Source organism: Ambystoma mexicanum, chromosome 2p, assembly GCF_040938575.1.
Source record: "Ambystoma mexicanum isolate Mex_15411 chromosome 2p, UKY_AmexF1_1, whole genome shotgun sequence".
Classification (NCBI taxonomy): domain Eukaryota; kingdom Metazoa; phylum Chordata; class Amphibia; order Caudata; family Ambystomatidae; genus Ambystoma; species Ambystoma mexicanum.
The window spans coordinates 1,285,829,366-1,285,857,063 of record NC_090923.1 but is presented as its reverse complement, the minus strand read 5'-3'; the positions used below and the strand labels follow the sequence as shown (position 1 = coordinate 1,285,857,063).

Sequence of the window (27,698 nt, the reverse complement as noted above, 5' to 3'; positions counted from 1 at the left end):
TAACCATCATAGTCTGTTACAAATAACTAAAGCAGTCTGGTTCCCATTGCCCCACATTAAATCCCTTTAAAAAGTAGTATCCTAGGTATGCATATGTATTCCCACTCCCATCTTCCGATATTTTTCGCTACACCTTTTCCTGTACATATTAATGTCCCAATTACTTACAAGGAATCTTCACGACTCACGAGTCTAATCTTCCATGTCAGTCCTTAATCCCCCACTGTACAGCGTTTGGGTTACTGGGCAGTGGTTTAGAGGGTCTGTCCAATGAGGAAGACTAGATACCACTCCCAAACCTTCAGACAACCAGATAATCAAAGAAGACTACTGTGCTGATTTGTACCAGTAAATTAGGGAGGATGCAGAGTAGGTATTTAAGTGTTGGCAGAGTCCTGGTGGGATCGCCAAGTATGCATGCTACGAGATGAAGGCACAATATTGAAGAGCCATTCATGCCTGGCAGGGCTGCAATTGCAGTGGGCACAAAGGGGCAAATGTGTATCGTAGCAAATCCATACCTTGATAGAGGTCAAAACCCCCACAGGTTTGAGGATCTGGCATGTAGATTCTTCGAAGTGCCCAATGAAACTGGGATCATCTACCCGCCTCCAACCATGTAGCTGGCATTTGGCAGGAGACTGCCATTACGCCACTTACATGCCATAATGCCTTAAAAAAAAAAATCAAACTGCATACAATGAATGCACATAACCCAGCACAAATCACAATCCCTGCTAACATCCTAGACTCATTCCCTCGCCACACCAATTTCACTGCTCAACTCTGGGGGCCCACACTCCTTACACCCCGCCACATCTACACGATCACATAACCCATAAGAGAACAGATGGGTCTCCATGCCTTATGGGGCAGGAATACACAAAGTCGCAAAAATTATATCAGCTCAAAATCGTTTCCAAACTTGCACCCGCTCCATACTACACTACAACTCAGGAATTGAGCAACCATTTCTGCTTCACCATGATCTGAAGTAATCTCCCGTAGAATAGGATATGGGAACAGTTGCCAAAGTATGCAATGGCATAAGCCATCACCACACATTTGGTGGATGTGTACAAGGACTAAAAGTGAATTAAAAATTTCAAATCAAAATGACACTCAAATACCATAATTAACCAATGTATGGTCCCAGTGGTACATAAGTCATAACATGGCTGTGGGATGCAACAGCCAAGGGTTTATCTGATAGTGCTATAATTTTGAATCCAAAGATTCTGCAGTGGAAGCTGCAGGCGTTCGAGGGGTGGCTCAGATACTGGATTTGAATATCGTGTTGAAAGAAACATAAAACAATGATTTTCTAAACAAAATCTGTTGCAACAGTTTATTAGTCTTTACATTTTAGAAAAAGAATCCCAAGATTTTGCCTCCTGTATGTTTTCGCCTAGCTTCTTCATGGTCCATGATGCCTGCAGAGGTTGTGAGTACAATGTATCTGTTCAGAAGGAAACAAAGTGAGAAATGTTAATATCGGTGCCACAGACAGCTACTAGTCAATAAGGCAAACAAAATTTGTCAGCAAAGCACGCAGGTAAGAGGTTAGGATCTGCTAAATGCTAATTTCAAGTTAAGACATGTCATAGTATGCAATGGAAAGTATGCCAAGTCACGTGAAACAAACAGGATATTGACCAATGGCCCATATTTAGTGGTGCACCTTTACACAGTATTCTGTCATGGCAAAAGTGCATCTCAAATTAAGACTGTAGTATAACAGATTCAGGCCAATAAAAGGGCCTGAATTGTACAAAACCGCAATATTTGTTACTGTTAGGGAGAATTCTGTTTAGGCTGAATTTCCTAACCTAGTGAGTCCCCCAGCAGCTTTGCTGGATTTCTGGAGTTTGTTTTTTTCTCCTGCCAAGGATGAGAGTTTTTCCCACTCTTGGGCATGATTTATGGTGTTTCTTTGAATGTTAATGTGTTTCATGGGCTATGGGGTCTTTTACTCCATAGGGTCTCATGTTTTTGCATGTGTTACACAGCACCCTCCGTGCAGTAACATAGGGGTGTCAGTGACGCCCCACCATAGACTCCATACCCTGGGACTGACTACTGTCTCCCAGGGCATGTAGTCACCATTGGCTTTACTAGTCCCAAATTACTAACAGAACCAGTACAAACCATATTGTGGATGTACTGGCAGGGGCAAATAGATTACCCCTGGGTCTGTTATTCGAGGGGGCACTGTCCCGTCTCCCCTCGCTGAGTTTTGGCTGGTGGCAGTGGATACTACTTTTTATATTCAACCGCAAATTTATGGGATTTTCCCATTGTTCAAAGCCAACACTTTATATAGCCTCTAACATACCGCCGGTTTATTTAATTATTAATTCACCGGTTGGTATTTTCTGCCAGAACTGTTTTAAAATGGCGTTCGTGTTCGCCTCCAACTCCAAACCAAAGGTGAAGCCCTTTGTTCCACTTTTTGGCAGGCTTCTCCACAGAAGCCCCTAAAATTAGTGCCACTCTGGGTACCACAGGGTGTGCGGGAGGGGGTTTAGGGACCCTGGACCGAGTTACCTTGGTAACTCAAGTCGCACTGGTGTGATTGGCCCAAGTGGTGAGCCGGCCAGCATTTTTGATTGACAGCTAGACTGAGTGAATGGGGTGTGCTGCATAAAAGCAGGGCTTTTGGGACGGGAACTTCAGAAATCGCCACAGGGCCTGAAAATCTGACGACGAAGTTGAGCCGACCTGCTACGAGGCGGAGGAGCCCTGCTGAACCGACGCACCACTTCCCAACGACAAATCTCCCTGCTGGAGAGTCTTATTCCCCTGACTGTTGGGCACAACCAGTTTACCTTCCTTTCTCGCATCCCAGGACGTCTTGTGGTCGAATTGCCCGTGCCAAGCACCCCAGCAACCGGATAGCCACTTACCACTGGACTGCGAAAAAAGGAGGTTTCTTCCCTGGCAGTGCAACGGACTCCTGCTTTCCTTCCGGACGAGATCCTCTCTTCCTCGGAAGGAAGCACCGACTTGCGCCGGCTGCCAGGAACAACTGCCCATGCTGGAGCGTTCTCACCATTTTAATGTACCGTGTCCGCCAGGCCTCCCTTTCTAAAGATTGCTACAAGGTAACAATCCCTTAACCTTCTGGACTGGGCTGGCCGCTTTGACCATCTAACTGGTCCCTTTCTTTTTGGTCCAACTCTTTCTGAACTTATTCCAAGACTTTTGGGCACTTTGAACCGTGTGACCTTAGACACATGTCTTAAAGTGGGTCCGGCCTTGATAACTGACTTTAAGGTTTTAACCTGCCTTCTTGTCCTACTGGGTTCTGCTGAAAGTGTTGCGATCTGTTTCCATCTTTGCTCTGCCTTTCTCTCCCTTTTAAACCGATCGATTAGAGTGCCATCTTCGTTAAGCGCTCAATAAGTGTTGCTTTACTTAAACTAATCGTTGAAGGGAGTGTATATCTTTTAGTGACCGTGTTTTTGAACTGCTTGATATTAGTGCCAGTGTGTTTTATTAGATGTGTTTTTAAATAAATAATTCTGTTTTACACCAAGCTCTAGTCAGTGTTTGCTTGTTCTACTGTGTTCTTTTGACCCATTGTGAACTCTGTATACTGCCTAACTCTTCTTGAGAGAAGTCTGACTGCTCTGCCACAGCTACCAGGTAAATCTGGGTGGTACAGACTGCTACCAATTGGGTTTACTGCCAACCACCTGTAGTCTTAAATCTTTTGCAGTGGTCCCAGAGGGAACCGCACAGGTTTCTGCCTAACAGTAACAGCCCTATGTCTGCATAAAAAGGCTGATAAAGGAACAGAAACCATGTAGTTATTACATGGCTGTTACTACCGACTCCCAGAACCCCAACTGGCCTCCAGGTAAAAACGAGACTGCAAACTTCTCAAAATCCCAAACCGCAATTGAATTCGACGGTTTAACAAGAGTATGGCAAAGGTTCAGACTAGTGTCCAATACAGGAGTTGAAGTGATACTAGAAACTTCTGGATTTGTCACGAGGGACATTGTCCAACTTTAAGCCAGTTTTCTAGAGTGATCTGCAAGCAGGTGCGCCATGTGCTCAAAGTCTCAGGAGTATACATCAAGATTTTCAGAAACTGGAGAATTCTGTAGAAGTGCTAGCCCTTAGTGTGTGCCAATTTATGCACACAGGACGACTAAATTCTATTAAGGATTTGGTGGGGGCGTGCTACTATATTTGTAGTGACAAGATTACAGTTACATTGTTTACTATAGATTTTATAAAATACGTGGCTGATGGAATGTTTGTGTCAAGTCGGGAGAGGTTCTTGTGCCCAGAGGCTGCTTACCAATGCAAAGTATGTAGTTAAACACCAGGGCTTTAGATGAGAAAGCATGGAATGGCCAAAGGAAACTGGGCGGTTACTGTCTTTCGTGGCGTGGTAAACATCTACAAATCTGGATTCTGAGGGAAAAATCTGGTTTGCCCACAGCAAATTGAAGCCAGGAAGAATATATTTTTTTGTCCTGCATGGGAAATCAGGCACAAGGATTTAAAATGCATGCGGCCTGCATTATGTAAGGGGTCAAGAAGTAACCAGGCACTACAAAGATGTAATGGTTTTTGTACATAACTTTCACATATCTAATTTATAAGCAATTACAGATTAGAATAAATAAGTATATTTTCAGAGGAGACAATTGAGAGCCTCGGCTCACTCGTTGCAAGATCGTAGCGCCACATTCCGTTTTAGTACTTCAGGCCTTGCAAATTAAAACCCCACTAGACTTGTAGGGCGAGTTCCTTAGTTTAGAGAAAAGCACTCACCCCAAGTTGACGGGTGACCATGTACCAGTTCTTGTAAAATAGTGCATGTCGCCATAAGCACACTTCATACATGAGCAATGCTGGCCAGCATCTACAGTGAATCTTGCATTAAGTGCGTTTGAAGTAAAAGCAAACTAAGCGTATAACATCCCTGTACTCACTAGCAAGATAATGGTGATCGCCACTCTACTTTCCAATGCTAGTGGCTGGTAGATTTTGCGAACCCTGTAATTGGGATAAACTACTTAAACGCACTGCCCCCTCTTCCCCGCTCATGAAACATCCACCAAAACGAAGCGAGAAAGAAATTGCATGATATCCTGGTGATGGGTGCGCTAGTAGGCATGACCTGGAAACTCCTCAGCAGAAGTACTAATTGTGCTGGCCAAGTATATATTTTACTAAGTCACTTTTATGCCATTAGACATCTGCAACTTCAATTCACACAGGCAGCCCTACTCGGGCAGCAGGTGAGCAACAGGTACGATGGTGCTGCAGAGTGGCGATATTACAGTCCGATGCTTCCAGGTGCCGGCCAATCCCCAGATAGTAAACGCCCACTCCCATGCACACGACAATCCAGCCGTTCTAGCAGTTTCCCTTTAAGCTATGCATATCTCACCACCCAACAAAACACCTAGAAACATGCCTACAGAGGTTTCTTAATTACCATTTGCACACAAATCTTGAATTGCACCCAGGCCCCTAAAACCCCCATAATTATCAGAACCAATGACTTGGGGAACAAAGTTGATTAATTGTACTCACGTTTTCTTTTGAGCACACCAATGTGGTTAGTGGCCCATCAATAAAGAAAAGTGAAATATACTGTTGCATGGTGTCTGACTGCATAAACTATTTAAGAGTCAATGCAGAATTCATCCATGCCAAATAAAATGTCAGTTACTGAAAGTCATACCACAACGATATCGAATACAAACCAACCAATTCAAATTTGAGATTTGAACACCTGCAGAGCAAAGTACGATTTGATATCCGCTTTAAATATTGCCATACACCAAGTTCATTATGACCTCCAGCCCATAAGGACCTTGGTGTCTAGCAATAATAAGAAAGTCCTATTGTTGGCTTCTACCAGTAGTAAAATGTATGGTTAGGACAATTCCATTAGTGCCACCTGAAATTCTAAAATCCATTCCTCTACAATTGCTTAGAGCCAAGATAGTGTATCCTAACTGGACAATTGCTAGCAGTACTAACAAGCATCAGATCTGATGCGTGTCAGAATTAAGCCTGGCTCTATGACCCCATCTTTCCCCCAAACTGGTACTTTTATATAGCATCTTTAAAGCCATTTGATGCAGACACCAACTTCAATCCCTGCCCCCCCCCCACCCATTTATAATACAAGCAGTTGGTGATCACTCTTGGCAAGTAAGAAATATGCTTCGCATATGTGCAGAACTGCTTAGCCCAGCCACGGGAAGTGTGACTCGACTGGTTAGTAGCTTGCACCTTTAGATGGGTTAGCCTAGTAGTTTCGTCCGAACACTGGGGTAAATGCAGAGAAGCAGACGTAGTGACAGTTACTTCAAATCTAACCACTTAATGTTAGTATGGCATAGCAATGTAAAAAATGTTGCAAGCTACTAGGACTGCTACATAAGTCACTTGCCCCATCAGTTACGCACACATCACCATGTCTTACTTGCCATGGGTCCATCATCATTTGCCAATGGCTACGTGCACAAATTGAGATAACAGCAAGTTAAGGGGTCCACAAAGCCCCCGCCTTAATTGAGGCTATAACAAAGCTTGTGATTTAAAGCTCAATTACAAGGCAATTCTCTCAGAAAACTACCCCTACTTTAAAAACTGTTTGCTACAGGTGAGCTGTCCTAGTTAAGGCAATTCACGGGTGCAACAGGAAATTTGCTCAAAAATGCAGCTTGAAACACAACAAATCAAAAAAGCTAGTACAGGCAAGTTACAAAAAGCAAATTCAGTTTGAAAAAAATTAGGCAAAAATTCCGTTTGAAGCAATACAAAGGACACCCTACTCAAGGGTCACCACCTCTGCCCCCATAACGAAGCTAATATTAGACAGTTGTGTTCTTCAGGGGATAGACAGAACCCCCCCCTCCCCAAAGTAATAAGGAATTATTAACAGGGCACTTTGTTCAGCTGCAAAGATTTTGCGCATGCCAGTAGACTTTAGATTTGATGCCTGTTGAGACACCAGCAAAGGCTAAAGACGATAGAACCAGGTTCTCCGGGAGCAAATGTTTGGACCCCATGACTGGGTCGGCAAGCAGAACCAAGGCTAGTGCCCATGCGTGCATCAAGTGGTCAACCCCCCCCAGAACCCACCCACCATGATATATAGGTGCAACATTCATATTGCACAGCTGCCCACCAACCAAGCACAACCTGAATAAGGACTAATTTTCCAGTCCCAATCCTCAGTTAAAGTGTCAGGGAGAATTCTCTTATAAGGCTAATTTCCCAAACCTAGTGAGTCCCCCCAGCAGCCTTGCTGGATTTTTGGGGGTTTGTTTTTCTCCTGCTAAGAGCGAGACTCTTTCCCGCCCACTCGACATGAATTGAGGTATGTCTGACACTGTGCTTATGGGCTATCAGGTCTTTTACTCCATAGGGTATCTATTTTTTATGTGTTACACAGCACCCTCAGTGCAGTAACACAGGGGTATCAGTGACACCCCCAAACATAGACTCCATACCCTGGGACCGACTACTGTCTCCCAGGGCATGTAATGTCACCATTGACTTTACTAGTTGAAAATTGTAAGCAGAACCAGTACAAACCATCATATTGTGGAAGTACTGGAAGGGGTTAATTTGATTGCCCCAGGGTCTGTTTAAGGGGGCACTGTCACGTCCCCCTTGTCGAGTTTCTGGCTGGTGGCAGTGGTTACCATGCAAAATATTTCAGCGGAATATTTCCTATGGGATTTTCCCATTGATTTTAAACGCACCACTTTTGGTGCAATGTTAAAGATATCGCTGTTTATTGATTTAATTTTAAAATCAATGGTTGGGTCTTTTTGCCAGAACTCTTCTAAAATGGCGTTCGTGTCCGTCTCTAACCCTAACCAAGGTAGAATCCTTTGTTCCAATTTTTGGCAGGCTTTTCCACAGAACCCCTCCAAATGGTGCCACTCTGGGTTCCACGGGATGTGTGGGGAGGGGAATTGGCACCCTGGACTGTGTTGCCTTTGCAACCCAAGTCGCACTCTATTCTGATTGGCCCAGTAGTGAGCCGCCCGGCTCACCACTTAGCAGGTTTGAGACAGCTAGGCTGTTGAAAGGGGTTTTTCTGTATAAAAGCAGGGCTTTTGGGACTGGAACTTCAGAAATCGCCACAGGACCAAGAATCCGAGGGAAGAAGCTGAGCCATCTGCAAAGACACCACTGGTGGAGCCCTGCTGCAACAAACTCCCTTTCCCAACGAGAAGATCTTCTGCTGACAAGTCTTCCTCCGAGCTGGTGGATCAACCAGTTCGCCCCTTTCGCCTTCCAAAGTAGTCTTGGACTAATCGACCTTGCCAAGCACCCCGGCGGCCGGATAGCCAAGCTTCACCACTTTGACCGCGAATAAAAGGAACGCACCTTTGAACCGATGAACTCTGGCTGGTTTCACCCCTGTGCAGTGCAACGACTCCAAAGTTTCCTCGACGAGACCCTCTTCCCCTGGTCGAAAACGAACTGCAACCACTGCCAGGAACAACTGCCACCGCTGGAGCTTCCTCTCTTTAAGGTACTGTGTTCTGCCTGGCCTCCCTTTCTTCGGTTTGCCCAAGGTGACCCTTAAATCCTTCGCTTTCCAACTGGGTTGGCCCCAGACCTAACTTTACTTTGTGAATCACCCCAACCTCTTTTGAACATTCTGCAAAGACTTAGTGCATTTTAAACTGATCTTGGCCACATTTAGCTTTGCTCCATTTAAAGTGAGCCTGGCCTATGAACTTTGGCTCTACAGTGTTTACTGCCTTTACTCCCTTGCTTTGAACAAAAGTGTTGGGACCCGTTTCATTTATATGATCTGCCTTATTGGAGTGCCATCTAGGTTACGCGCTCACATCAGTTTTAACAAATCATGGCGTCTTAACTCTGACTTGTCTATCAAGGGAGGTGTGTATACTTTACCTGACTGTTTTAACTTGCTTTTGATTTAGAGTGCTAGTGTATTGCCTAAAGTGTGTTTTAAATAAATTATATACTTTTGATACAAAGCTCTGGTCAGTGTTTGCTCCGTTTTTGGCCCTATTGTGTATACTCTATATACTGCCCTACTCTACGAGAGGTCTGACTGCTCAGCCACAGCTATCAGGTAAATCACGGTGGTGCAGACTGCTACCAATTGGGTTTACTGCTTACTCATGTGGTCTTTGCAGTGTTCCCCAAGGGAACTGCACAGGATTCTGCCTAACAGCAATCCTTACAAGAGGGCAGGCCTCGCTAGTTGGCACAAACCATGCTTGAACCACGAGGAGCATCCATCGAGTTGTATCGAAAGCTAGGTTTACCGCCGATTGCATGGTATACCATCCACCTAGATTCAAGGTTTCCTTGCAGCAAGGTAGCTTGTGCTACAATGCAAAAAGAAAACTGGGGGCGGGGTTTGGGGGAAATCAGGAGATGTTCACCCTGCACTGGGAGCCTGAAGGACTGCGCCAGAGTTGGACGAGCAAATGGGGCTTACAAGTCTACTCATCCCAATCCTATTGAGTAACAAAAGGGGGGAAATATGAGCCAGTCACACCATGCTAATATGGGCATCTTAAGGGAAGACTGCACCAAGAACTGCAAGTCTGGTGGAATGCGTTTAAGCACTTGGCAGGATCTGGGTACTTCCCACGCAGCATTAGACCAATTAAACTCATTCTGGGTCTGAGCTTGGGTTTAGACCATCTGGAAAACTACTGAACAGTTGGAGTATTTAGAGGAGTGATTATACTACAATACAGTATGGATGACATTAAAGATACAACTTAATTATGCCACAGGTAGGGCAAGGGGATAAAAGGTCTAAGCAATACGCATACAAGAAAAGATGAAGTGTGGAATGCCAGCGCTCTGTAACACTTGTGTACGAGCGCAATATAAATATTTCTGGTAAAGGGAGTTTTACTATTCACTGATAACAAAAACCCCAAGTTACAGGTTGGGGGGTGATCGCAGATGTGTTGGAGTGCCCGTGTCTAAAGAATGTGCTCAGAAAATATTCATAAAACAGAATAGTAGTATCATTTAACATTTAAAACAAACTACTCTTAAAGACCAAGTTGACATGCTGGTCAACCCATTATGATAAACTTTGGGGTAAAGACACTTGCCCCCAGGGTGTGTATTCTCATCAAATGCACAATACAACGGACTACGCTGCACAAAACAGACTACACTGTTAAATAACTTGATGTCCATTTGAATGTTCTGCCTCAATACATTCAAAGACATTCCGATTAGAGACTTTGTGCAGCCAATTAATGCAGCCATTCTCAAGTGCTCATCAAGTCATGCAATAGATTGCTGGAAATGGAAGTATGAACGCCTTTCTATATTTAAAAAAATGACCATGTGGGCAATGGATGCTTTGCATGCGATTAGTTCTATGCTATGATCTTGTATTCCTTGTTTGAGCCCAACATTGCAGCACCACAAATTGCCCATGCTGCTTTTTGGTAGTTACAATTGATCCCTTGTAGGAGCAGATACACACCAAAACATCTTAAAACGCTAAGCTTTACAGCGCTTGTTTTATTTCTACAGCACACCTTAACCCGGGGGTATCTGGGCACATTCGAAGTTAGACATGCAAATAACCATTTACAGGGGAAAAGTTACAATTTTATAGGAAAGATTACATAATTGCAGCATAAATATAATGCTATTCACGTTTTGCGGTCATAGTGGTGCAGAGGAAAGTATTAAGTTACTACTACACGGTTAGCAATTTGATGGAATTGCTTCTGAAGTTAGCAATTTTTTTTAAGGGCGGGGCAGCCAATTCCACAGCTGGGAGGCCATGATTAGAAAGCTGATCCCGCCAGATTTTTCTCATTTGTATCTTGGGATTATTAGGCAGAGTATTTGATGACCTGGTGGCTCGGGTAGATCGATTTAATTTAAATTTCTGAGATACAAGGGGGCTGCATGATTTAGTGCTTTATACGTGAGGGACATAGTTTTGAGTTGAATTTTGTCTTCAGACAGCCATTTATATTGTCTACTTGTTTCAGATATGTGAGCTCTCCGTGGGATGCTCAGGGCTGATCTGAGCGCAATATTTTGCAAGGTTTAGTTTGAGCACATTTACTGGCTTCCAAATAAAGTCCATTGCAGTAATGCAACTTGGACAGTATTAGAGCTCTGGCGAGTGTAATACAGCTTTCCTTGGAGTGTAGGGGTTTGCATGCCCCGATTAGTTTCCCTATGTGCCGTGGCAGATGGCATGGCCTTCACCCATTTATGTAGATTTAAGGTGGCATCAAGATAGAGACTACAATCAGTAATTCCGTTTTGTCATCATTCATGCAAAGGCCATCCATGTCTAAATGAGGTAATTTTTAATGCTACATCATCCTTGTAATTGCCAAACACAAGATCCAGTTTGTTGAACAAGGGCTTAGTGAAGATGTACATAGTGGGTGATACACAGGAGCCTTGGAGGACTCAGCATGTCCCCTTCAGCAGCAGCATTAAGGGTTGGCTGCTGCTGAAGGGGAGAAGACTTAGTCCCATTTAGAAAGGATTGAATCCAGGTAATGGCATTCTGGGAATAGGCTGCAGGTGGTTGCATAGTACCTTATGGTCAACCAAATCAAATGCTGCTGATGGGTCTAACAGTAGTAAGGCCATGTTCCTTTAGTTGGTCAATCTGAGCGCTGTTTGTCCCATGTTGGGTCTAAATCCCGACTGGCAAATCCCTAGGAGTTGGTTAATCTCAAGATATTCTAGGATTTGTAGGCTACCCTGTCCAGGATTCAATAAGAAAGGGACTGGGGTAATTGGCCTATAATTTGTAGGGATAGTTGGGTCTAGAGTTTGTTTAAGTAGGGGTATAACCCAGGATGCCTTTAATTAGGTACTATACCTGACGGAAATGAAGCATTGATTAGTTTGGATATGAAAGGAGCTATGTCTCTAGCAGCATCTTATTTGCGCTCAACAGCTGTTGCCTTTAAGTGATGATTCTGTGTACCTCTTCAAGGCGGAGGTTTTAGAAAATGTAAAGTCCTGGGGTGGTTTGGTGTTCGGTTCTGTGTTGTGGTGGGTGATGTCCACGTTTTGCATATTTTTTCGTTTTACAGAGCTTTTGGATTGCAGAGTGGCTATTGTGTTGTTGAGGGCGTTCTGAATGTTTGTACACCAGTCCTTTGCGCATGTATCCACTGGGGTAATAGGCGTCTACATCTCTTTATGGCTCACAAATAAATCTTTGGCGCTAGAGCTGGCCTGATGATATTGTACGATTCCCGTTTAGTGCTAAGTATTTCTACCTTGTATTTACCAGCTATTAGCTGGATTGTTATGGTATGAGTTGTCAGTTGGGATTTAATAATTCGCAGAAGAGTTTTTGCGAGGCGGCTAATCTGAGCTCTACGTTTCATTTGGCCATGGCAATTCTGCCACCTCTGGCATCTACTCTGTCCTCTTACAATTGTGTAGTTGTCTATGTGCTTGTAATGCACCGTAAACCTGCAGGCATCAGGGCGCGGAGAAACCAGCGATGCAAAATCACAGATAGGAAAACAAATGGCCCTAGCAGGGTCCCGGCAAATACCTTGATTCTTTGAGGTATTGGAATAGTAAAGTTTTGAGTGCTTTCCTGAAAATAAGATAGTTTCCATCTTGTCTCAGGACATCAGGTAGCTTGTTCCAATAATTTGCAGACTTGACTGGGAAAGATCTGCCTCGTCCTGATGCCAACGCTGGGTATACTCAAGAGACCTGCATCTGCCAATCTTAAGCATCTCAGTGGCACGTACCGTGAGAATGAAATAGGTCAGCGCCTCTCCAAAAAGGCATCTATGGACAATTGTCATAGCTATATATGTGTTTAATTCCTCTTAATTATGCAAACTGCGTCATTTTGCATTACTCAACATCTTTGTAGCTCTCTTGGTGGCTCCCAGCAACAAGGCGTTTCCATAACCTAGGCGCGACAAGAAGATTGCTCTCGCAATTGTTGCAGTGTTCACTTTATTGATGAAGGGTCCGATGGCTCTTAACAGGTAGTATGTGTTATTTTGTACAAGTAGTTGACATGAGCTCCAGAGCCAATCGACACTTCAACCATCATCCCCAGTGTTTTTACTTGGGGTATTTCTGGCATCATGGCTTCTTTGAGAGAGAAAGCTTTATACTGTGCTCCAAGTTTGGAACTTGCCTGAGGGGATCCAAAGATCATTAATTCTGTCTTCATATTGTTCAGGCACATTCAATGTTTTGCATCCAGGTCTATGACATTGTATAGCTCTGCTATTTTGGTGCTGTCAGTTCAAACTGAAGCTGTGTCAATTGGTGTAAAAAAAAAATAGTTTTCTAGCAAGTCACAGAGACTCCTAATGGGGCTAGGCTGGCTCCCTGGGGAGCTCCCAACATAATCAGGGCTGCCTCTGAGAAATTATCGCCCCAGTGTATTCTAGCTTTCCTGTCTTTCAGGAAAGGCTAGCCGAAAGACGCTAGCCATGCCAGCGCTGTTGTAGAGCATCAGCAATTTGTCAAGTGCCGAATGGAGTAGCTGGTGGTCTACCAGGTCGAACGCTATGTTGGCTCAAACCTGGATTTGCCTTCATCGATCAACTCCAGCATATGCACATGTTTAAGTCCAGCATGGCTCACTCAGTGCTGTGAACTGCCCGAAAACTTGATTGTTTGTGGAGTGTCTGATGCTTCCATGTGTTTTTGCAGCTGGTTTGTTGCGATTTTATCCAAGATCTTCAGGATAAAGTTGGAGTTAGTAATGGGACATACAAATTGCTGGGATCCTTTGGATCCAAAGCCACCTTAACTAATGGTGTTGTTAACATTCTTTTCTGCTTATGGAACTAAGCCTCACTGAAGGATGCGTCAACTGTCCTGGTCAGAATGGGTGCGAAAAGTTTTGTGGTCCAACATGATCTTTGTGGGGAGGATGTTGGCTTCATTTTGGACAGTACCAAACATAATTCCTCCTGAGACAGATGAGAAACTAAATCTCTTCCGATGTGGAGTTTCTGTACTTGCAGCAGCCCTTGCCAAGATATTGTTTCTAGCCTATACGATTTTAGCAGCAAAGGCTTCTTGCACCCCGTCACAGTCTTCCTTGGATGGGTTATGTGGTGGTGGGAGCACTTTGGGTTTTTTGATAGCCTTCAGTATTTCAAATAATGTACTGGTCTAGTTAGGAGCTGCCTCCATTTCTTTGTTATAATAGTTAGACTTTGCTGGCATAAGGCGGGGATGACGTGGAGGCATTTGCTTGGTTTGGGATTTATTTACATGCCCGAGAGGCGGGAGTGCCGTCATATTGCATTTACTTCATACAAATATTGCTGTAGTACTCTAAGCACCAAGTTGTATCTTTATTAAGCAGTGAAAAACAGCCAAAATAGCAATACATTTACAAAATAAAGGCTTAGCATACATATTAAGAAGCCTAATTGCACAATTTCATGAAAGCATGGCAATGAGAGCTTTTTTAGAAATGCTTATCCGAAATAAAGTAAAACTGGATTTATATAGTTCACAAAGGACCAAGTTACCCTTCATAGACCGTTATGTACCCCAAGTGGCCAGTGAAGAAACGACCGATGTTCAGGATGCCAGGACTAAGCTATTTGCCCTAGAATGCACCGCCATCAAGACGAAGGCCCCATTAAGTGGGCATGCTAATGCGCTGGACATCAAGCACAAAAGCTCAAATCCTATTAAGAGCTACTGAGATCTGTCACTTGCCAAGTAGTTCTCAATCACTACTGCGTCTGCAAAGGTATGCTACCACAGAAGCATGAAAATAGTGATGTGCACAAGATTGCACCTTCAAATGAAAAAAGCATAGCGAGACAATTCGAGAACTATTCTGCACTCACCGATTCTTCATAAAAAAGTTATCATCCTTCGTCCGATGAGTTATTGTGGTGAAAGGACTTTGCAGAGCACAATTATGCCAAGAGGCTAGATGCTTAATAACCACCCATTCAAGAGGACTTGAATGGACTTCTATTATAATCCTGTGAACCAAAAGCCACTGAACTGCAATGGTGATCTACAAACAAGATTGCAAACTCCTGAACCAGTCCCCAGTTATTGCCCCCCACCCGCTTACATTTTAATACTAACACGAATGCCCCTTCACATCTCAGGAAAAAGAAAAGACAATGCAAAAGACTACAATCCACCCCACAAACGTGTTTTTTAAAAAAGCCACACATTTACATTCGTCAGGCCTGAAACAATATCGGTTGAAAGTGACACTAATGTGAAGGCAAAAGCCATATGATAAGAAAGCCGCGATTCCATTAGGTGTGGGGGAAATGAGTCAAGAGACCTACCCAAACTGCCGAGACGGCAACAGATTGTTCTGCCATTTCTCCAGATCCTTCAGTTGCACGTCAAATCGCGGGCTGATTACACCACACTGAAAGGAAAAACAAAATTACAAAAACGTGCACAAGAGAAGTCTCACGATACGATTCAATTTGGGTGTATTTCTGCAAACCCCATAATCTGAATCGTTTGTACAGCAAGCCCTACAAATAAGCCACTTAACTACCTAAAAATGGTCACATACTATAGCGAGTAAAAATACAACAAAAATTGGAAGCAGACAGAGCATGTCCCCATGTTTTCATCCACACAGCCCCATGGATAGGTTTGGACGAATAGTGCCAGAGGAAACTCCATTAATGCATTATCTGAAGAGGAACAAATATAACTCGTCATGTGCATAAATAACTGCAACAAAAAAAGTACCCGCACATTAAAAATGTTGCCACTGGAAACAAGTTTCTGAAAGAAAGGGTTGACCAGTTGGTGGAGCCATCTGGTCTATCAGTTCAGTGGAATTGTGCAAATTGACCCTTCTGTCCACATAAATGCAGACCATTCAACATTAAGGTGATCACTTATTGAACATTGGGATTGTAAGTATGAACAGTAACATCCACCCCCAGAGATCTAATGGTCTGCAGGGAAGGAAAGAGAAATTACACCCAAAGATCAGCAGCACTGAAGTGTACTGGTTGTATTCCCTTAAAGTTAATTCATTTTTAACCATAAAAGGTCCTGAAGGTGGATTCACTCGTGGACCAGACAGTTTGTGGGATGCCCAATCAGCAACTGGTCACCCACCTTAAATCGTTCACCTGCTTAGGTTACAATCCAGACAGCAGTTTTGACTTTCTCGGGATTTTTTGTGTGTGATCCATACCCAATGTCATAACGAATTGGCTGTAGGAAAGAGGGTCAGTCTTTCTAGCCCCTCACCCTAGATAGGTGGCCCATTGCCTCTATCTAGGGAAATTACATCTCAGTAGGGAGAGCTAGCCCATCACCTCTATCTAGAGATAAGCACGTCTCAGAAAAGAGCTAGCACTGATTGGAGGGTCAACAACAACTCAACCTATGGGAAATGCAAAGAAACGGATTTCAAAAGTATAGGTTCTAGAAACACATGTCTAGTGTTGACACCCATTTCCCCCCTTGAAAAGGGAGTTTCCACTAAAGACATGATTGTGGGCATGTTGTGTCGAAATTGACAAACATGGCAAAATGTGTCTTGATGCATACACACTAAAATGAAATTGTGTTCTCAGAGGAATGATGCAGCTTTGTGAACCATTGGTTCTTTTTAAAAGAATTTGATCCTTATCTGTAAATATGTATATTTTGGAAAAACCTTGTGCCCACCTAAATTCTAAAAGGGTTGGTTGTGTATGTGTTAGGCGGATACCAAGAACAAAGTCACAGCTGAAAGGGAGGAAGCCGTTTTGTGGGATTTGTTTTGCTTTACATAGTGTAGTCCTCACCCACACGGCCCCTAAAAAAGGACAATACAGCTCTGTATAGCTGTGGTCAACAACTGAAATTGACAGCAGAAACACTGGCCTGTACTCACGATTGGGTACATTTACAGGGTCGAGAAACCTGTATTGGTCCCATGTTGTGCCTCACAGAAGGGCGCCAAAGCCTAGCCATTACCACACCAACAACCACCAATATCCACTCCACAAGCATGTCACAATCCACGCTAACCAGTATTGGTCGCAGATCATGAGCTCATACTTCAAGTTTCTTCCTTCTGCCTAACCCATGTCAGCGCCAAGCACAGTTGGGCCTCAGTTGCTATGCAAGACCACTCACAAGTTGACACAACAGCACAATTTTACTGTGCATTTGTTAAGCGCTTACACACCAAGACAATTAGCACCCACAGGGCAGCTGGGAGGGAACATGGGATTGAAAACAATTACAGTGTAAGAAAAAGGCACACTTGCTATGCCTTGCGAGTGCAGAGAAGGGGAACTGGGGGTTGGGTGTGCTGGAACGCCAGTGCTCGTGGGTGAGCAGCAGATGAAGTGCATAGTATGTTTGGTAGAAAGCGCAAGCAAGCCTACAGGATTGAGGACGGTGGGTGGCAAGCGCCAAGAGGTAGGCAGAGGCGATTGGGTACAGGAGGCCAGGTCCAAAGCCACCAAACTGACTGAGATTGGCAGAGGAGGGGCAAGGAGGTGGTGAAGAGGAAAAGTCTTGAGAATCTTCCGGAATTTGAGCAAGTCCTGCTCAAGATAGGGAGAGGTTGTTCCATATGAAGTAATCGCCTCTGGCAATGTTTAGCAAAAAGCTTTACACAGACTAAGTTGCAGACAGCAATCACATTCGTTCAGCAAAATAAGTAGGAAGTTACACACTACTCAGCAGCTGGGCCTACACGTTCAACCACAGGTGCATGCAAATGCCCTACACAGAAGATGGGCCAAGCATTTAATACGAAGGCTTTCACAAGTAAATTAAATCACAAAACCAATTAACGTAATGAAATCCAAAGTGAGCGCCATGGTCCCCTTCATGAAAAGCAGGTTATGCTTCAATCACCATATTACACAAAAGCACCTCAGACCTAACCACTAAATGAGGCTTTTCCACATCCAAGTACTGAAGTCAAACATACAGCCACGAGTGGAGGGTTTGGTGAAAAACCTATAACAGAAGTGACGCACCGAAATACCAAAAACTTGATGGAACTTGATTTGGAAGCCAACAAAAAGGTGGTTCGGGTTAGATCAGCCAAGAAAACGAGTAGAAGGGAGTGCATACACGTCTTTTCGAACAGACGGAAAGGCAGGCGAGAGTTAACTCAACGAGAGCAAGTAGCTTGGCAGTAAGAGGGTGGACATAATCTAATCTAAAGAAGCGTTCAAAGTTATGCATTGTGAAGTAATATGTTGACTCCAGTAACAACTGCTAGCAGCTACTCAATTCATAAGGCACTGGTGATAAGTTAAAAAAAAATCATACCGACTGGAAAAAAAAACGAATGTAATACCTAAGGTGGTGATAGTAGTTTCGACGCCTAGCCTACCTTGTTTAGTCTGCCAGTAAGGTTCACAACAATTTTTCCAGCTCTGTGATCATCAATGACTTCAAATTCTCCAATGTAACCTACAAACAAATGGTACCGTTACTTATCAAACTAGGGGTACATGAGGGATGGAAGGCATACTGAAATATAGAGTATAAACTTACCATGCTTCATCATCACAGTTAAGAAGCGCACGATTACTTTGGAGCACGGCCTGATCAGAACTTGACGTTTTCCACGTTTTTCTGCATTGTTGATGCTTCGCAGAGCATCTGCAATTACATTCATGCGCACCATGTTGCCTGTTGGGAAAATGAACAACCGGCAATTAATTACGGGAAAATGAAAACAGGTGAACGGTCGCATAGCCACCGAGCTCCGAATGTTTACGAAACACTTGTCAGGTAGCACCCGTTAAAAAAAAGTGCAATTGTAAGCTTTAGAAATATGAAGATGATTTGACAAAAAAAAAAAAAGCATTTTAAGAGGGTATGACGTTCACATGTGTTGGTGAGAAAGGTACGCAAGTTAGACTACACGGGAAAAATATCAAACGCGTAAACTGTTGAAGCTGGGGAAAGAGATAGAAGCAGTTCTAGTCTGCCGCATCGTATCTAATCCAATTCTGACGCCGACATGGCCCGGACGAAAAGCCAACGCGCGCCAAGCCCTACACGTCAGTTAGCCTTCCAATCTTTGCAGCTCATTCAACGAATGAAAGCATTCCATTAGCAACAGCCAAGCGCCGGTTCATTAAAAATGGTTAGCAAAAACCAAAGGTTATGCTGTGATGAAAAGTATTTCACGCGCAGAGAGCTTTATGCTCACGCGAGCTTCAGCCTCACCCATGCACCGCCGTCAATGGAAGATAGCAGAAGGAACCATTTAATCAAGAGGGAATGCACATACTTAATTGCACTTTGCACTTGCGGGTGAACCGTGAAGCTTGGAGACATCTTACAAACTGACCAAGTAGCTAAAAGGTGCAAGATGACAGTATACCCAGTACTTGAACAGACGTTCAAAATCGGACTGTACAGCCAGAGCATCTGCATAATGCAAAGGCGCGGGCGGTCCCCGAGAATGAAAGCCGAAAAGCGACAACCCAAAAAGCACGACCTAAGAGGGGTGGGGATTCTGCAGGGTGCGGATCATCGTACCGACAAAGTCCCGCTACGTTAGACCGGAGTCTCCTGGATCTCTGGACATCGCACTCCCCAGTTCGGCCAGCAGACAAGCAAAGGGAAGCAGGATGTCCATGATATCCAACAGATGATATCGTGGCCCAAACACGACCAGCTACTCACCGGTCCTGCAATATGGCGGAAAGAGAAAGGGGAGGGCAGGATGGGGGATTTTGGAACTTTCTTAGTCTCGCGAGAAACCTCAGTGCGTGAGTGTTAACTAAGTGCGGGATTCGTCATTACGCAGGAAAGTTAGTCGATCGCCGACGCCGACTGCTGTCATAGTCGGAGCTAGACCAGGAATTTGACTCTGTACACGAGTTTACCCCATACTTAGGGGTAACGTTGGGCAATAGTACCTACCGTGATATATAGATAAGATGTATATTCTGAAATTCCGATTCTGTATTAAGAACAAAAAGGCGGTTTCAAATGAAACCAGATTTATTATGGAGCGATCTTCTTGCTGGTAATCAATTACTAGTACTGGTCTCTATTGACAACGTTGACATTACGCTGTCGCCCGAGCGTCGAGGAAGTAGAAAACGGACAAATAGTGGCTCTTTTGGGGAAAGGGTCAACGTGATGCGAATGTTGTTAAGAGCAAGAAAGGAAATATGTTCTATTTTAAACACACCCCAAAATGTATATGTAACGTTTTAAAGCTTTTATAATGCGCAAAATCACCACTATAGTGATCTCACAGTACCGAGGCTCTGGCGGGTGTTGGAGAATTGTGCTCTGTCTGGGTAATCCTGGCCGTGCTTTGTGGAAGAAAAGCGGGTATGGGGGGAATAAGTGAATATACATAGCTCTCAACGTTTTGTCACTCCACGGCGGGTGAAAACACCCGATTTTGCTTTTGGCGGGTGAAAGCCCATGTTATAATGTAGTCTTGTCTTATGTCACTGGTCTGGAGTGCTTGATGTTAGAATGTTGATGCATGAATGCAGCTCAGAAGAATGTTGGGTGTATCTGTGAGTGAATGTTCTGTGAGTGTCAGTTGAGGGCCTGAGCTGGAGTCAGAAGGATGGCCGGTGGGTTTCTCTGCTCTACAGTTATGACTTATCTCCTTTCTACTGTAAATACCATAGCTCTCAACTCAAGCTTTTGGCGGGTGTCACCCACCTTGTAAAGGGCTGACTCACCCGCCAAGCCTCCTGCACGCCCATTCATTCCAATGGGCGTCTCACCCGCCGAAAACAAAATCGGGTGATTTCACCCACCTTTGCGACACAAATGGTTGAGAGCTATGAAATACCCTCAAGAGAAACTGGATGATGTAAATTTGTAACTATGTAAATAAAGCTGCCTGGATCAAACACAATGAGTCACCATCACAACATCTCCCTTTCATACCAGACTCAACCGCAACAGCCCATTAAGTTACATGGAAGGGTAGGGAGCTTGGTGGGTGAGACAGATGCTTTCTCGGTGGGTGACACCCGCCAGAAGTGTGTGAGTCGAGAGGTATGGATTTATGGTAAAACAAACAGAAGTTGGAGAGAGATGTACTGCAATGAGGGCAATTTTAGGATCTGTGGTAATAAAGTAGCACACACGCAGCTGGGATAAAGGTTACTCTTTATCTTAAATCGATATAGATTAGGGGTGTACCGAATAGTAGATTTAGTATTCTGCCGAATACCGAATAGTTGGCCAAAGTATTCAGCCGAATAGTAATCGAATGGCTCTTTCCCGCCTATGGCATGAAGCATGAGCTCATAGCTGTCAACTCACCCGCTTTTGGCGGGTGTCACCCGTCCTTGCAGGGAGCTGAATCACCTGCCAAGTGCCCCATACGCCCATTCATTTCTATGGGCTCTCACCCGCCAAAAAGATAATCAGATGTTTTCACCCACCTTGGCGAGAGAAAAGGTTGGGAGCTATGTAAGCTGTCATTGTTTATGTATTGCTTGAAACCTGGGTTGGAGACCATCACAGTTAAAGCAGGCTTTCTAATGCTGAGCAGACTATTGTTTTCCAAATGTGATGGGGAGAGATTGAGAAAAATGTGGCTAGAACAAGACAACACGGGTCGCAGGTGGTCTTTGTTTATATTTAAGATTTGTGGACGTGTTGTGTCTCGTGCCAAAGATCAACCAGCAGACATTGGAACACCACAGAAAACAGCCGGATTGCTGTCCAGAAAGCCGAAAAAGCCACTCGTGTGCACTTAGCAAGTTACCAGAAAGAGTGTAATGAGTAATGGCTGCAACAAGTACGTTCTGCCTCCACTGAGGTGACCGTGGCAGTCAAGGCTGTGCGCAACTCCCCGGGGAGAACTCCTGTGCAAGGAGGTTTGTGTGACTTCTATGGTTACGCACCTTGGCAAACATTGCACCCGGGCAGAAGGGTGCTAAAAGCATGTTGAAAAGGAGAAAAGCTGATCTGTGCCAAAGAAAGGCACTAGATACTTAAGCCAACGCAATCAAGCAGCGATTTTCTCACCTACAATATCGCTCTATACCCAGCCCCTCAGTTGGGACTCCTTTGGCTGCACCACATTCACATTGGTGTCGGCGGGACTTTCTGACACAACAAGGCATCTGTGGAGGAAGCAGTGACTCTTCCCTCGCTACGGAGGGAGCGATGCTGCTTAGTGGCTACCTTTGCGAGACCGGCCCCTAAGGGGGCATGGCTGTGAGTACTCTCCCGAGACGGTGGATGTGCGTGCAGGACTCAAAGGCAGGCTCAGGGAGAGGCATTCGGGTAACAGCGCAGCAGATCCATGCCCACCCGCACCGCAAGGGCAGAAGATGCCAGCCTCTGCATTTGGGGCTGCTCTCTGAACTAGCTCAGCAGATGTACCGAGCGTTGGAGATGAGCACCTCTTTTGTAATTCAGTGGTTGGGTGCTAACACAGATCTTTACAACTCCACTCCATTTATTGGTGCCAAACCAAAGTGTTAAGACGGATTTCTGAACTCTGACCTGGTGGGCAGAGGTTCAGAAGGCCAGCCTATTTTTTGGGAACAGGGTAACCTCTGGACAAGCCAGACCAATCAAGGTATTTTTTTTAATTTATTTTATTTGTTACACGACCAGACCCTCAGGTGTCACAGTGTGCTTATAAGACAGCTTAGTAATTAATAAAAGTCAACATTACATTAGTTATATTATATGATACAATTTGCAAATATTCACAACAAATATACAATGGAACGGGATCCTATCTTTAGGTGCTAATATTGGTTAAATAACCAGGTTTTTAACAGTTTCTTATAGACCGTGAAGGAGGATTCTTTTTTGATATTAATGGGTAGGGTCTTCCAATGTTTGGAGGCGAGAGTGGTGAAGCTGCTACCCCCTGCTCTGGTGGTTTTGAATCGAGGGGGGTCCAGGAGGAGTTTGTCATTGGATCTAAGTGATCTCTTGTCAACTTTGGGGTTTAGAGTATTGTTGAGATAGATAGGTCCTTTTTTGGTAAGGCATTTGTATGTGATGCATAATGTTTTGAAGATAATTCTGGCTTTGATGGGGAGCCAGTGGACGTGTTTCCTAGTCTTGGAGATATGGTCTGATTTTTTTATGCCTAGAGCTGCCCTCAGAACTTTATTTTGCAAGAGTTGCATTTTGGCTAGGTTAGTGTTGGAGGTGCCTAGTAGTAATACATTACAATAGTCCAATTTCGATAGGACCAGTGCTCTGGCTAGGGTGAGGCAGTTTGCTGGGGTCAGAAATTGTCGACTGAGCGCAATTAATTTGGAGGTGTAAGCCGTGGAAGAGGTGAGCGCATTGATCTGTTTAGTCATAGTCAGGCTGGCGTCTATGTACACGCCCAATGTTTTGACTTGCTTCAACACTGGAATATTGGTGCCATCGATGTTGATGGTTGAGTATTCTGGGTGAAGGGTTGCTATTTTGGCTGGAGATCCTACGATGAGGACTTCTGTCTTCTCATCGTTAAGACATAGGCTGTTTAGCACCATCCAGTTTTGTATGATGACGGAGATTTTATTTATTGTTACGGTGTCCTGGTCATAGTTCCCTGTAAGAGGTATAAGGATCTGGGTGTCATCCGCAAAATTAGTGTATATGACACCCATATCGTCTAGTGCTGAGAACAAGAGTTTGGTATATGCGTTATGCAGCGTGGGAGAGAGCCAAGAGCCTTGGAGCTCTCCTATGGGGACTGGGATGCGGTTGGCAGCTTCTTTGCCTATGGACACTCTGGAGGTGCGGTCGGTTAAGAAGGATTTCACCCAAGCAGTGGCTTCAACAGAGAAGTTAAACTCGTGGGCAAGAGAGTTGCAGAGTTTTTCATGGTCCACCAGGTCGAACGCAGCTGAGAGATCCAACAGCAGGAGAATGCAGAATTTCCCAGAATCTCTGATGGCATCCATCTGGATTTTGAGGTCCAAGAGAGCTGTTTCAGTGGTGTGGTTGGGCCTGAAACCTGATTGTTTGGTACCGAGGAGCTCGTTAGATTCCAGGTGGGTTTGAATTTGGTTGTAGGCTAATTTGTCGATGATTTTGAGTAAGAATGGAACCGTGGTTATGGGGCGATAATTAGTCGGAATGGTGGGGTCTAGATTTGTTTTTTTTAGAAGCGGGGTAACCCAGGCTTCTTTAATGCATGTCGGAACTGTGTTGGAGTTAAATGAGGCATTGACAAATTTAGTGATGATGCGGGTCAGGGTAGAAGCACAGGCTTTGACTAGTTTGGCTGGGACAGTGTCTCCTTTGCAGTTGGACGCTTTTAGTTTGGAGATGGTCGCCCGTAGCCCGGTGTGCGTGTTCTGAGGCTGCCTTCCAGGCCCCGCTGGGCCTTCAGTAAGAATAATTTATTTTCAGGCACTGTTGTTCTTTTGGTTTAGCGCTCCGTGCGTGTTTGTGCTACCCCTTATCCCCTCCTTCCAACTCACTTCCTGGTCCTCCTCTCCCGTGTCCCCTCCCGCCTCCCTGCCCGCCCACCCCCCCCCCTCTGATTGATTGTCCTTGTAGTCCCTCCGGGACTATGCGACGACCGCTCCTGAAGCTCGCTTCTTTGTTGAGCGAGAGCTGGTGTGAGTGGTCGCCCATAGCCCGGTGTGCGTGTTCTGAGGCTGCCTTCCAGGCCCCGCTGGGCCTTCAGTAAGAATCATTTATTTTCAGGCACTGTTGTTCTTTTGGTTTAGCGCTCCGTGCGCGTTTGTGCTGCCCCCTGCCCCCTCCTTCCAACTCACTTCCTGGTCCTCCTCTCCCCTGTCCCCTCCCGCCTCCCTGAACGCCCACTCCCCCCTCCCCTTCCTCTCCTCCTGTCTAAAATCCCACCCCCCTGGGCAGCCCCCTGCCCGGCAGCCCCCATCGGCTAAGGGCCCCCTTAGGCAAAGGGTGACTCCTATGGCTGCGGCTCCCTGTGTCTGCAGGTGTCCGCAGGGGATGCCAGTCGCCGGCCCGCCTTTTTCTGGTTAGCTCCACCTGCTCGCCCAGCCCTACTACCCACTCCTTCCCTTCCTTTTCTTTCACATGGTTTCTACACTTCAGTGTGTACCGCCAATTGTGGTTAATTAGGTCTGCTTTTCTCCCCTCGCAGGACTCTCAAATTTAGGTGGCCTCTACACTGGGTACCTAATTCGTTTTGACTGGGTTACTGTAGCTCTGAAACTGTGGTAACTAGGGCTTGCCGCTTCATTCCTTTCCGCCTGATCTCGTCTGTCTTCCCCACTCCCTCCTTATTCCATGATGCTCTCTATCTCTCCTATCTTCTCTAACTGCTTCTCCATTGACTATCCTGCTCTCCTCACTAAATCTGGTAGGAAAAAGTTTAAAAAGGATATCCTGGTCTCCAACCCAGGCCTCCCTATCGCTGACACCTACACTAGCGCCGCCTCCGAGGAAACACTTACTGACATCCTCTTTTTCGTGCCTTCCCCTGACCAATGGACCCTTCATATGGTCTCTGTGCTCTCTCCCTTCTCCTCTTCTCCCATTAATGGTGGCACCCGTTGGGATGACCTCTTGGCCCCCTTCTGCTCCTCTAAGGCCATCATTAATGTCTACGCTAATGGGACTGTCTTGGTCCAAGGCCCTCAGGCCAACCCCCACCTCTTTGATAGACGCTTCCCGCGCCTTATCAACTTCCTTTCTTCTCTGTCCTCGGCTACCTTGCCTCCACCCTCTCACCCTGCCCTCTCTCTGACTCCTTCTTCTTCACCTCCACAGGGCGTACCTCTGATCTGCACCCCTCCCCGGAAGTCCTTCAAGGATGGCAACCAACTCCACATTGCCACTCTTAACTCTTGCTCTGCCGTCAAACATTCCTCTGATATCTGTCGCCTTCTTGAGGAACTGGACCTTGACATCCTCGGTCTCACTAAGACATGGTTCACGGCCAGCTCTGTCGCCAGCTTTGACACACTCCTACCTAACGGTTACAAGATCCTCTCCTTGCCCAGGCCCAACCGTGCTGGGGGGGTTGTGGCCCTTATCTTCCCTGAGTGGATTCCTGCCACTGTCACTCCTACGCAGACCTACTCCTCCTTTGAATGCCTTGTCTGCCGACTCTCTCTCCTAGCCATTCCCTTACCGTGCCTACTATCTATCGGCCACCTGGTCAAATTTCCTCCTTCCTCTCTGAGTGGGCTGACCTCTCCTCCTCACTCCTGTCCGTAACTGATCAAATCCTCTTTCTTGGAGACTTCAATATCCACCTTGATGCCTCCTGTCCTCCTGCTAGACTCTTTCGCGACCTCTGCGACTCTCTTTCACTCTCTGTTCTCCCGTCTGGGCCAACCCATTCTGCAGGGCACACTCTTGATGCTCTGATCTCTTCTGACCTTCCCCTCTCTGTCCCTCTCTCCACTCCTCTCTCCTGGAATGATCACTCTCTCCTATCCTCCCACCTCACCCTCCCTACCCCACAGGCAAAGCCACCCTCATCACTGCCACCCACCTTTGCGGTCATCCGACCCATGAAGCGCGTGTCAGTTGAGGCTTTCGCTACCACCTTCTCGCCCCCCCACCCCTTTGGCTGACTCCCACCCTGACACAGCCCTCTGCACTCTGCTATATCTGATACCCTTGATATCCTTGCCCCTGTCATGAGAATCCGCCTGAAGCCCAAAGCCAAATGTAACTCCTGGTATGACTCAGATCTCGTCACCCTTAAACGCAAGTGCAGGGTGGCAGAGAGGAAATGGCGTGCTTCATGTTCATCCTCTGACAAACTGGCCTGCCGCCTGCTCCAAAGGCAATACCGGCTCTCCGTTCTCACTAAGAAGAGAGCCCTTATCCAAGCCTGCATCTCTGCGGCATCTAACAATTCGGCCAAACTCTTTAAAATCTGCAAGGAGCTGGCCAACCCTGCTGCAGTCTCCACCTCTCCTGTCCCCTCCCAGGCCCTCTGCATGCCACTGGCCTCTCACTTCATTTCAAAAACTCAAGACATCCTGTCCTCACTCTCCTCCTATCACCTCCCCTGCCCTATTCCCTGCTCTCCCTCTGGCCTTTCGGCAGCCACCCCTCCTCCCTCCTTCTCTGCCTTTCCCCTTTTTTCTGCTGACAAGGTTTCGGGACAAGTCCGATCTATGAAAGTCTCGTCAAAACAGGTCCACCCCTGTTCCTCCAAAACTATCAAGGACCACATCGACTCCCTGGCGCCTGCCTTGGCTGACTTCTGCAATCACTCCTTCGCCTCTGGAGTCTTCCCATCCACCCTCAAGCACTCCCTTGTGCACCCCCTTCTTAAGAAACCCTCCTCTGACCCCTCCTGCCCAGCTAACTATCGCCCGATCTCTATCACTCCCTTCCTGGGCAAGCTCCTGGAGAAACTGGCCATCTCCCAGCTTAATCTCCATGCTTAATCTGTGGGTAGTCTACATGACCATTAGTCTGGCTTCAGAGCTGCCAGAGGCACGGAAACTGCTCTCCTGAACATCCGTGAGGACCTGATCTCAAACCTTGACTCTAACACCCCTTGTGTTCTCATCTTGCTCGACCTCTCTTCTGCCTTTGACACTGTTAACCACACCATCCCGCTCGATCGTCTCTGTGATAACCTGGGTATCACTGGTCAAGCTCTGGCGTGGCTGTCCTTCTTCCTCTCCAATCGACCCTCCCAGGACCAACTGGGTTCCTTCCTCTCTGACATCTTTTTCTCTACCTGTGGTGTCCCCCAGGGATCTAACCTCTCCCCCTGGCTGTTCAATCAGTATCTGGCAATTCTTACTCACCGCATAGCCGCTCCCTGTCCC

General features: G+C 45.7%; 1 protein-coding gene and 1 non-coding gene across 3 annotated transcripts; both read right to left on the bottom strand.

Annotated features, from left to right (window-relative positions):
• Positions 1 to 1,334: 1,334 nt before the first annotated feature.
• On the bottom strand, positions 1,335 to 19,780 carry RPS15A (ribosomal protein S15a). 2 transcript variants are annotated; one of them, XM_069645602.1, is made up of 5 exons: positions 19,645 to 19,780; positions 18,502 to 18,639; positions 18,338 to 18,417; positions 15,309 to 15,394; positions 1,335 to 1,459 (listed from the first exon to the last, which is right to left on the bottom strand). In XM_069645602.1, exons 2-5 carry the CDS (start codon positions 18,632 to 18,634, stop codon positions 1,366 to 1,368), a joined length of 393 nt encoding a protein of 130 aa, XP_069501703.1. In that variant the 5' UTR covers positions 18,635 to 18,639; positions 19,645 to 19,780; the 3' UTR covers positions 1,335 to 1,365. The 2 variants fall into 2 exon arrangements, with proteins under 2 accessions (XP_069501703.1, XP_069501704.1); XM_069645603.1 differs by having other exon boundaries at positions 19,498 to 19,658.
• Positions 5,550 to 5,679, bottom strand: LOC138568140 (small nucleolar RNA SNORA15). Its single transcript, XR_011302512.1, has one exon. It is a non-coding gene; the product is annotated as a small nucleolar RNA SNORA15 (small nucleolar RNA).
• Positions 19,781 to 27,698: the final 7,918 nt, after the last annotated feature.

Coding starts and splice junctions, on each gene's coding strand:
- RPS15A (XM_069645602.1), bottom strand. CDS start 18,634: ATGGTGCGCATGAATGTAATTGCAGATGCTCTGCGAAGCATCAACAAT. Junction 18,418..18,501: donor AACTGTGATGATGAAGCATG/GTAAGTTTATAC, acceptor ATTTGTTTGTAG/GTTACATTGGAGAATTTGAA. Junction 1,460..15,308: donor TTGCCGTCTCGGCAGTTTGG/GTAGGTCTCTTG, acceptor CCTTCTGAACAG/ATACATTGTACTCACAACCT.